The 11347-nt window shown below is 42.5% G+C and overlaps 1 protein-coding gene across 2 annotated transcripts in view; it reads left to right on the top strand.

The window, feature by feature from the left end:
• Positions 1-10083, top strand: part of Prkx (protein kinase X-linked) — a 31956-nt gene extending 21873 nt beyond the window's left edge. Inside the window, exons 5-9 of one of the 2 annotated variants that reach the window (XM_028773465.1) lie at positions 522-617; positions 5637-5694; positions 6594-6671; positions 6994-7142; positions 7368-10083. In XM_028773465.1, the coding sequence (XP_028629298.1) occupies positions 522-617; positions 5637-5694; positions 6594-6671; positions 6994-7119 (358 nt within the window). In that variant the 3' untranslated portion in view covers positions 7120-7142; positions 7368-10083. The remainder of the gene's footprint in view (positions 1-521; positions 618-5636; positions 5695-6593; positions 6672-6993; positions 7143-7367) is intronic. The other variant, XM_028773466.1, reaches the window with a different exon arrangement.
• Positions 10084-11347: the final 1264 nt, after the last annotated feature.

Genomic DNA, 11347 nt, shown 5'->3' with positions numbered 1-11347 from the left:
ATATATGTGTGTGTGTGTGTGTGTGTGTGTGTGTGTGTGTGTGTGTGTGTGTGTATACACACACACACACTCTCAAAAAAGAATACTTTAGAATCAACAGAAAATTATTTTTTCACATTGAAGTGATTGTGAAGAAAAACCTGGGGCCCAGTGTCTTTGAAGAGCGCATCTCCAGTAATCTACCTTCTTCCCACTAAGCCTGGCCTCTTGAAGGTTTATAATGATCACTCCTCCCCCCCCCCCCCCCCCCCCCTGGGGGGGGAGCTATCAACTGAAGCTCTTTGGGGGCCATCAGGACCCTCCATGCCATTCCTCTCCTCCTGTGGCTATACTATCTCCTAAGGTCATCTGTTTCCCATCTGTCTTCAGATGGCCATGTGACCAGTTATTGAGCAGCATATCCATTTGACACACAAACAAATATATTTTTTGCCTCCATTAGACGAAAATAGTTGGCACAAAATAGATATGATTTTTGTATTTAACTCTCTACTAAATTTCCATGCTTCTCTCTGTGACAGGTTTCCCCCATTTTTTGATGACAACCCGTTTGGGATTTACCAGAAAATCCTTGCATGCAAAATAGATTTCCCCAGACAATTGGATTTCACCTCTAAGTAAGTGTACTCCTGGTTTCCTGCCATGCCCCCATGTCTATTTTCAGAGTTGTGTGAAATCACACTGCAAGCACACACTCCTGACAAACTCTGAATCAGTGCAATTCTGTCAGTCATTTGTTTCCACCAGAAGGGAAAATGTTTCAGTTTTTCTCATTCTACTGAAATTTAATATTCAAAGGGCCTGCTACATATCTCATTTCTTTTGAGATAGATGGTATTGAAATTAATGCAGATTTGGAACCAGTTGTGTAAGGGATCAGTTTGTCCATCCATCCATCCATCCTTCCCTCTATACATCTAACTGTTTATTTCATTTATTAGTTATTAACTAGTTTATTGAGACAGGGGTCTCAGTTTATAGCCCTAGCTAGCCTAGAATCAGGCTAGCCTTGAACTCATAGAATCTGACCCCTGAATGCTGAGATAAAAGGTATATACTACCATACACAGCTTCTTTATTAACTTTTTAACTTGTTTAAATTTTTAACTTTTCTTTGAACCATTAAGAAGGGCTTAGTGGAGAAGTTAGTTTATTGGAGGTAGGACCTTGAAGGAGACAGTGGGGCCCTAGGTTCTTCTTCATGATCATTTGCATGTGTAAATATAGTATTTTTTATTTATTTACTGAGCTAGGAAAACCCCTCATGAATGAATCTCTGTGGCACCACAAGAGTTCATTTTTCTTTATTATTTTTCTTTTTTCTCTTTTTACTGAAATTGTACATATCATAAAGAATTCCTTTTTATTAATCATTTTATTTGTTTACATTTCAAATGTTATCCCCCTTCCTGGTCTCCCCTCTACGAATCTCTTACCCCATCCCCCTCCCCTTTTCCTCTAAGAGGGTGCTCCCCCATCCACCCACCCCCATCCCACCTCACCCGTCTACTACCCCTTTCTCTAAGTCATCAGGCCTTTACAGGACCAAGCACCTCCCCTCCCACTGATGCCGAATGAGGCAGTCCTCTGCTACATATGTAGTGGGAGCCATAGACCTACCCATGTGTACTCTTTGGTAGGTGGTTTAGTCCCTGGGAGCTCTGGGGGGTCTGGTTGGTTGCTATTGTTGTTCTTCCTATGGGGTTACAATGCTCTTCAGCCCTTCCCCTAACTCTTCCATTGGGGTCCTTGGGCTCAGTCCAATGGTTGGCTGTGAGTGTCTGCATCTGTCTTAGTCAGATACTGGAAGAACCTCTCAGAGGACAGCAATTCCAGGTTCCTGTCAGCAAACACATCTTGGCATCAACAAGAGTGTCAGGGTTTGGTGTCTGTGGATGGAATGGAACACATGGTGGGACAGTCTTTTGATGGCCTTTCCTTCAGCTTGTGCTCCATATTTGTTTCTGCATTTCCTGTACATGAGGACAATTCTGGGTAAAAAATTTTGGATGGATGGATGGATGGTCCCATCCCTTCACTGGGGGCCATGTCTATCTACTGGAGGTGGTCTCTTCAGTTTCTATATCCCTGCTGTTGTGTGTTTCAGCTAATGTCATCCCCATTGGGTTCTGGAAGCCTATTGCTTCCCTGGTGTCTGGGCCTTTCTAGTAGTTCCCCACCCCCCCACTGCTACTTATTTCTATTCATTCTCCTGGCCCTCTGGACTTCTCTCCTGTCTCTTCCCATACCTAGTCCTGCCCTCCTTTTTTTTTCCCACCCAGGTCCCTCCTTCCCTTTGCCTCCCATGATTATTTTGTTCCCCCTTCTACATGGGATTGAATGATCCACACTTGGGCCTTCCTTCTTGTTAAGCTTCATATAGTCTATGAGTTGTATCATGTCTATTCTGAGCTTTTGGGCTAATATCCACTTATCATGTATGTCCTTTTGGGTCTGGGTTACATCACTCAGGATGATATTTTCTAGTTCCATCCCTTTGCCTACAAAGTTTGTGAAGTCATCATTTTTAAGAGCTCAGTAGTAGCCGGGCGGTGGTGGCACACGCCTTTAATCCCAGCACTTGGGAGGCAGAGGCAGGCGGATTTCTGAGTTCGAGGCCAGCCTGGTCTACAGAGTGAGTTCCAGGACAGCCAGAACTACACAGAGAAACCCTGTCTCGAAAAAAAAACAACAACAAAAAAAGAGCTCAGTAGTAAATGTACCACATTTTCTGTATCCACTCTGTTGAAGGACATCTGGGTTATTTCCAGCTTCTGGCTATTATAAATAAAGCTGCTATGAACATAGTGGAGCATGTGTCCCTGTTATATGTTGGAGCATCTTTTGAGTATATGCCCAACATATAACAATATATAACATATAGCTGGGTCCTCAGGTAGTACTATGTCCAATTTTCTGAGGAACTGCAGATTGATTTCCAAAGTGGTTGTACCAGTTTGTAATCCCACAAATAGTTGAAGAGTGTTCCTCTTTCTCCACATCCTCTCTAGCATCTGCTGTCACCTGAGGTTTTGATCTTAGCCATTCTGACTGGTGTGAGGTAGAATCTCAGGATTGTTTTGATTTGCATTTCCCTAATGACTAAGGATCTTGAACATTTGTTTAGGTGCTTCTCAGCCATTGAGAATTCCTCCGTTGAGAATTCTCTCTATCTCTGTACCCTATTTTAAAATTGGGTTATTTGATTTTCTGGAGTCTAACTTCTTGAGTTCTTTGTATATATTGGATCTTAGCCCTCTATCGAATGTAGGGTTGGTAAAGATCTTTTCCCAATCTCTAGATTGACAGTGTCCTTTGACTTACAGAAGCTTTTCAGTTCCATGAGATCCCATTTGCCAATTGTTGATCTTAGAGCCTGAGCCATTGGTGTTCTGTTCAGTAAATTTTTTCCTGTGCCAGTGTGTTCAAGGCTCTTTCCAACTCTGTCTTCTGTTAGTTTCAGTGTATCTGGTTTTATGTGAAGGTCCTTGATCCACTTGGACTTGAGCTTTGTACAAGGAGATAAAAATGGATCAATTTGCATTCTTCTACACACAGACCTCCAGTTGAACCAGCACCATTTGTTGAAAATGCTGTTTTTTCCCCACTGAATTGTTTTAGGTTCTTTGTCAAAGATCATGTGACTATAGGTGTATGGGTTTATTTCTGGGTTTTCAATTCTATTTGATTGATCTACTTGCCTGTCTCTGTACCAATACCATGCAGTTATTATGACTATTGCTCTGTAATACAGCTTGAGGTCAGGGATAGTGATTCTCCTAGAAACTGTTCTATTGTTGATAATTGTTTTCACTGTCCTGGGATTTTTTTGTTATTCCAGATGACGTTGAGAATTGATTGCTCTTTCTATCTCTGTGAAGAATTGAGTTGGAATTTTGATGGGGATTGCATTGAATCTGTAGATTGCTCTAGGCAGGATGGCCACTTTTACTATATTAATCCTGCCAATCCATGAGCATGGAAGATTGACTGCTTGTATTTCATTAGGGGTTTTCAAACTGTCTAGATGGTTTATCTGGACCTGATTTAAGTTTGGTGCCTGGTATCTGTCTAGAAAATCGTTCATTTCGTCTAGATTTTCCAGTTTTGTTGAATATAGGCTTTTGTAATAGGAACTGAAGATTTTCTGAATTTCCTCAGTTTCTGTTGTTATGTCTCCCTTTCAGTTCTGATGTAAGATGTTTAGAGTTCAACACACTGCTTCAAAAACAAATGCTCAGTATTCATGCTGACCATGCATTTCATGAAGATTATGGCAAAAATGGTGAAAAAGAAAAAAGCAGAACATATTTGTATGTTAAATAAAACATTAATACCTTCAACTTTCTTTGATTTGAATGTGGTCGGATTTGAGCATTTTCTAACCAGAATGAGCCTTAGTTTCCAATTGTTTATTTTATTCCTTTAGTTAGTTAGGCAGCAGGATCCCACATAGCCCAGAACTTCTGATCCTTTTCCCTCAGCTTCCTGACAAACAACAGGGTGACAAACAGACTTGTGCCCCCAGTATCTAGGGTATGTGATGCATCAGATGAGACCCAGGGCTGGGTGAAGGCTCTCTGAGTATAAGCGCTCAACCAACTGAGCAACAAGCACTCTGCTCACTGAGTTAAGAACATCTTTTTCACTGAGCTATATAGTCCCTGCTGGATATTATTATAGGTTCTGTGGATTGCAGGGTATTTGGGTATATGAGTGTTCATGCACGCACATGCGTGCACATGCACACACACACACACACACACACACACACACACACACATTCACACACAGCCATACCCATGGCATTCTGTCTCCACCCTGCCTTTACTTCTCCAAGTCTTTGATTTAATCCACCTTACCATCCTTTGCATTCTCTTGTCTTTTATCCACAATAAAGACACAGGAGAATATTCCACAGGTGTGTGCAGCCTGCAGACTCAGTTTCCCTGTATAGAACCATGTAAATGAACACAGGTGTGGTCTGCAAAATAGCCTCCTCAGTTAATTACACTGGAAGGAACGATACTAGAATGGATAAGTGCTAAAGGATTGCAGACAAAATGCACCGGCTGGAAGGCTTGTAGCTCAGTGGGTGGAGTGTGTGTAACTCAGTGGAGAGAGTGCTTGAGGCAGAGTTGGCTGAGGGCTTGTAGCTCAGTGGGTAGGGTGCCTGCTGCTCAGTACCTAGAGTGCTTTTAGCTTAATGGGCAGAGTACTTGTAACTCAGTGGGGAGGATGCTTACACCTCAGTTGGTAGACAGTTTGTAACTCTTGTCTCTCAAGCGTAGAATACTTGTAGCTCACTTGGCGGAGTACTTAGCTCAGTGGGGAGTGTGCTGGTGGCCCAGTTGGCACTAACATGCCCCTAGGGCTAGTCTCCATCCCTTACCATGTAAATGGAATGCTAGTCTACATCCCAGGCATGTAGAAAGTAGAGGCTGGAAGTCAGCCGTTTAAGGTCATTGTTAGAGGTTGGAGCCCAGGGTGCAAGCTGTCTACCTGCCCTGCTCCCCACAAAACCTGATAAGTCCTTTTCCCATAATGGAGATATGTGTGGTGGTATGGGTGGGATTAGCACCTGAGTTGATTCTGGCATTTTCTGGATCCAAGTGGAGTCTTCTCTGTTCACACAGGGACCTCATCAAGAAGCTGCTGGTGGTGGACAGGACCCGGCGCCTGGGCAACATGAAGGTGAGTCATGCTAGATCCTTTCAGTTTGCTCACTGACAATGACGTCATCCACTCAGAGGATCCCAGACTACGCCCAATGTTAAGTTAGTTTTTGGCTTGTTTGTTTGTTTGTTTGTTTGTTTATATTAACTCTATGTATATATGACACAGGAACATTACCTGCCAAAGTGGACTCAGGTCTCCTGCAGCCGCAGGTATAAGAGGTTGTCTACTACCATATAGGTACTGTGAACTGAACCTGGGTCCTCTGAAAGAACAGCCATCTCTCTGGCCCCTATTTGCTGTTTTTGTGTAGCCCAGGCTACAATCAAAATCACTATGTAGTAGCTGAGTGTAACCTTGAACTTGTGACCCACTCACCTCCCCAGGACTGGGATGACATGCATATGCCGCCACTCATGGTTGACTTAATATTCTTTATTGTTTAGAGTATTTATTTATTTATAAGACAGGGTCTCACTATATAGTTCTGACTGTCCTGGAAATCTCTTGTATAGACTAAGCTGGCATCAACATTATAGACATCTACCTGTCTCCTTCTCCAGAGTGCTGGAATTAAAGGCATGTGCCACCAAACCTGGCCACTTACTGTAATTTTTTTTTTTGGTTTTTCTCCAACAGGGTTTCTCTGTATAGCCCTGGCTGTCCTGGAACTCACTCTGTAGACCAGACTAGCCTCGAACTCAGAAATCCGCCTGCCTCTTCCTCCCAAGTGCTGGGATTAAAAGCGTGCACCACCGCCCGGCCCACTTACTGTATTTTTAAACTGCTTTATTAGAGGGAGATTTCAGACATGATACACACACGCACATGCACACACACACACACACACACACACGTGCGCGCACACACAGTTTTTTTCAAATGCTTTTTACTGAATATATATGTTTCCTCTCAAGAACGGGGCAGAAGACGTCAAGCGGCACCGCTGGTTCCGAGGTGTGGAGTGGGAGACCGTGCCACAGAGAAAACTGAAGGTGGGACTATCATATACCTTTGAATTAAATGAACAGCTTCATATATGGTGCTAACCACCCAGTGAGCTCCCACTACTCTGTCTCAGTCTTCCAAATTCATTTACTAGAGGTTTATTGTCATTTATTTAGTGCTTTATGGCCATGTACTATTTTTGTGTTCATGTACACCATGTGACTACAGTACTGGAGTGCCTTCAGCCCCTCATAAAATTTACACTCCAAGTGACAGGCACTATATGTCCCCACTGGGCTGCCCAGTGTCACCTCATTCGCTTATTTTATTTATTTGTTGCTTTGCTTATTTATTTTGCGTGACTCTCAGCCACCCATTGTGCCTAAGTTATCTGGTGATGGCGACATCTCCAACTTTGAAACTTATCCAGAGAGGGAATTGGACAAGACCCCTTCCGTATCTGAGAAAGACCTGGAAACATTCAAAAATTTCTGAGGATGAGAACTCGTGTCTGCAAGGTAAAATTTTTGTTTTTGTTTTTTTTCTGAATTCTAAAGTAGGGTGGGGGTCATGTCGCCAAGAATAGCTTTGAATTTACCATGTAGTTGAGAAAAATACACTCAGTGCAACTGAGGATGTTGAGTTAACCAGTCTGCAGGGTTTCTTACTATATATGATTGACAGGTAACTCAGTATTAATGTTGCCAATCACTGAACCATCTCCCTGTTTTTTTCTTTGCCAGAGGGGGGTTAACCTAACCCTGAAAACATCCACATCACACCAGTGAGCAGAACTTTTTTTTCCTTGTATGTTTCCGTTTCTTGCTGTGAAACTAGAAGGTTTGGTATGTGCATCCAGGTTCCTGCAAAGTCAACATAATCATCACCCTTGGAACCCAGCCTCATTTCAACAACCGGAAACCTGCCCAGTGGGAAGTTCGCAAAAATAGTTAAACTGTAGGTTTTCTCCTTCTTCATGAGTCTTGTGTTTGTGCTGTGAATTTAGTCAGTTAGTTCGTTCGTTCGTTCGTTTGTGTGTTTTCCTACTGAACTTTTCAAGTTTGAATTTGACCCATTTGATTATAGCTGTCAGTGTATATGTGCACAGAAATTGTGCAAACTGGAAATTTGGCACTTTGATGTGCCTGTGACATATTCATTTTTCAAAGCTTTCTGAAAAATCTGTCGCCCTGCAGGCAAAAAAAAGGGTGAGATATATGCATTTTTAAAATGCCTTTCTATCTATTTTGCAATCATTTGTGTGCACTGTTTATTTAGTTACTGTTTGTTTATTTAGTTCCTTTCTGGTCACTTTAAACTTGGAAGTCAGGAAGCCACATGCCCTGTAGACCCTTATTCAGATATAGCACAAATGTGTGGCTTTCCTCAAATCTTCCAGTTTAGATGTTTTCAGTAAAATATCCCTTCCTAAAATTAAGCCAGAACTCTGCATACAGCATTAGCCTCATGGCAACCTGGGTGCAAAGATTGCCTTTTTATGATAACACAAGTGTATCCACATCCCCAGAAGGGAACTTTAAGGATCCACCCCTTAAGCCCCTCCCTCCTCTGTTGTAAATGACATTTTCTTCTCACCATCTCAACTTTGTTCTCCTAGCCATGTCCGTCCGTGAAAACTCAGGTTCCAGGCAGGGAACATCTATGAAAGTTTGTACAGAGCCGAATTTTTAGTGAGCTTTCCCAGTGCTTTCCAATATGCAAACTAACTTGGTTGTGTACCTCAAACAAACAAACACATACAGGAGATAAAATTGCAGGATTATAATCAAGTCCTGTCAGTAGATGTTTGCTATTAAGTAGGAAATAACGTAACATTAGCATAGGAAACATTGCCTTAATACTGAACACACATGGGGAGATCACACATTGTGCACATTCATCCTCTGTGTGCTCCTAAAGCACTTTGCAATCTGACTCCAATCCTAAAAATCAAATTAAAAGGCCCTAATCAGGCTGTAAATTATACCATGTGATGTCACCGCAGTGACATCAGACAGCACATAGGAATCATAATTTTTTATTTGAATATTTTTAATTCTGTGTGTACATGTGACTGCAGCACACACAGCCAGCCAGTGCACCAGAGATCCTACAGCTGGACTTATAGGCAGTTGTGTGCCGCCCTGTGGATGCTGGGAACCCAACCTTGATCCTCTGCAGTCCACATAGTTAACATGCAGAAAAATAAATTTGGAAGGGGTGGTGGGGAAAGCAACCACAAAAAAGGATGAAGAAAATATACCCTGTTCTTGACTCTGCGTGCACCTAGCACCTTCTCATGAAGCAATGGGATAGTTAATAAATTTCAAATTCCTCAGGTGGTAGCTTAATTTGAACCAAGTATAAAAGATAAAGTAATCACTAGCCAATACTAACTTGAAAACAAGTTTCCATGCTCTTCAACTAAGACTGACATTTTATTGTTTAGTACAGATAAAGTACTAAGTGCTGTGGATTGGTGCTTGTCTCATCTAACTAGCTGTTACATGTTACACTGTAAAATGTGATTTGATGGCTAAATACTGTTCACAGGACCCTCGGGCTGTGCAAATATCCCAACATTGGACCAAAACATACCAATCACCACTGTGTTGCTATGTGAACCCAAGTGAAGATTTAGCATTGTGTGGGTCTTGATGTTGAAGTGAAAATCGCAGAAAGGGTCTCACTCCTGACTGTAGATTTGAAATATGTTGATTTCCTGGGATTTTTTGTTTGTTTTTGTTGTTATTGTTTTTGATGAAGCTCCATAGGAAGCATTTGGTAAACATCTGTCACCTGTCATTCTTATTTGTCAGACACACTGTAAACCACCTGAAAATTATAATGCAACGTCAAGGTTTATGTGTGGATTGGTACACCCATCAGTTTGGGGGATCCCCCATTAGTTTGTGTGTATCCCCATCAGTTTAGGGGGAGGATCTGCTCCCCAACTGTTATATGTTCCAATCAAATCTGCCTTGTAAATCTCACAACCTTGCATCCAACCTCACACTGTCATTTGGGAGGTGAGGGAGTTACTCCAGTTGGTTATATAATAGATATCATTACCTGTGTGACTTACAGGAAGTGAGCATTGCTCCTGGTCTTCACAGGTCAGACTCAAACCCCCTTATCAACCTCCGTTCTTCTCAGAGTGGGGATCACCACTTGACCTGCTATAACACAGGTGCCACATGCACTGTGCAGGTGCACCCCGCTGCTGCCGAGCGCCTGTCAGCTTGCCTGAACTTACCATGTAGAATGAAAAAGCCTGGTTTTTTTTCTTACTTTCTAATCCTGATGCATAATTACAAAAAAATCACTGTGATTTGTGTATATATCTATCTATATCTCTCTCTATATTTGCCCCAGGAAAACTTTTTCTGCTGTCTAATTTATAAAATACTATTATTGAGTCCAGGTTTGTTTAATAAAAGTTTGTATGTTTTAAATCTGTTTCAGGTCTTTCCTTGACTTTTCCTGTAACACAGGGTTACACCATAAAACACAAGTCATTGACCATGGGTAATGACCACAGTGATCCACTTACCAACAGTAGTTGGTGCCCATTTCTCAGAGGCAGAACTGTTGAGGCTCAAATGAAGTTGGGTTAATCAAGGAAATGGGTATGCACCCCTGTAACGGGTTGATGATTTTTTCGAGGAATATTAGGCCCCAGGATTTTGGAAGTATTACAAACTTCAGGCATTATGAAGTGGGGCGGGGTGGAGGTGGGGGACATAACCTAAGTCACAAGTGTGAGCCAGGAAAAGTGGTAGGAATGCATTATTCAAAACACCTGTTGTTCCAGCCTCTCCACTAGGGAGGGTAGAAACCTGGAGAAGGCTAAATGCAAGTGCTACCAGGGGAGCTGTATACTCCGCCTCTCAGAGTTACCAGTGCTTCATTCTTTAGCAATTAAAGCAATAACATTTTCCCATCTGCACATAGAAACATCCCTTTTTCCTAGCCAACCTCAACAGAGTAATCATAGCACCTAGGACACTGAGATGAGGCCAGTGAAAATTACACAGCAAGAAACAGTTTCAAAGAACAAATAAGCCACACCGTAGTTGGAGGCCTCCAAAACTGTGCACCAACAGTGGCTCTAAATTTGTTTAAATTTTTTGAATTTTCTTTTTTATGTATTTATTTACTCACTTTACATCCCAATATCAGCTGCCCCTCTCCTCCCAGTCCCCCCTCATGTAAAACCTCCCCCCATTCCTTCCTCCCCTTCTCCTTTGAGAAGGAGGAGTCCTCCTTCTAGATAACACCCCCTACCCCTGCACTGCCACACATCAGGTCTGCAGGACTGCATACATCCTCTCCCATGAAGGCCAGAAAAGGCAGTCCATTTAGGGGAATGAGACCCGCCAGGAAGACAGGCAACAGATTCAGGTAGAGCCTTTCCTCCTGTTGGGAACCAAGCCGCTCCTCTGCTACATATGTCCACCTGGCTCTTTGGTTGGTGGTTCAGTCTCCTGTGGAGTACCTGTCTTCTGGTCCCTCAATTTCAATCTTTCTCCCAATTCTTTGGTAAGACTCCCTGAGTTCCATCTAATGTTTGGGTGTGAGTCTCTGCACCTCTGGGTAGAACTTCTCAGAGGACATTTATGCTAGGTTTCTGTCTGCAAGTAAAACAGTATCATTAATAGTGTCAGAGATTGGTTCTTGCCTACTGGATGGGACTCAGTTTGGGCTGGTCATTGGTTGGCTA

This window comes from Grammomys surdaster, unplaced genomic scaffold (genome assembly GCF_004785775.1).
Source record: "Grammomys surdaster isolate TR1022 unplaced genomic scaffold, NIH_TR_1.0 228, whole genome shotgun sequence".
Lineage (NCBI taxonomy): Eukaryota > Metazoa > Chordata > Mammalia > Rodentia > Muridae > Grammomys > Grammomys surdaster.
Note: the sequence above shows the minus strand (reverse complement) of the source record. Positions and strands in the feature narration are given on the sequence as shown.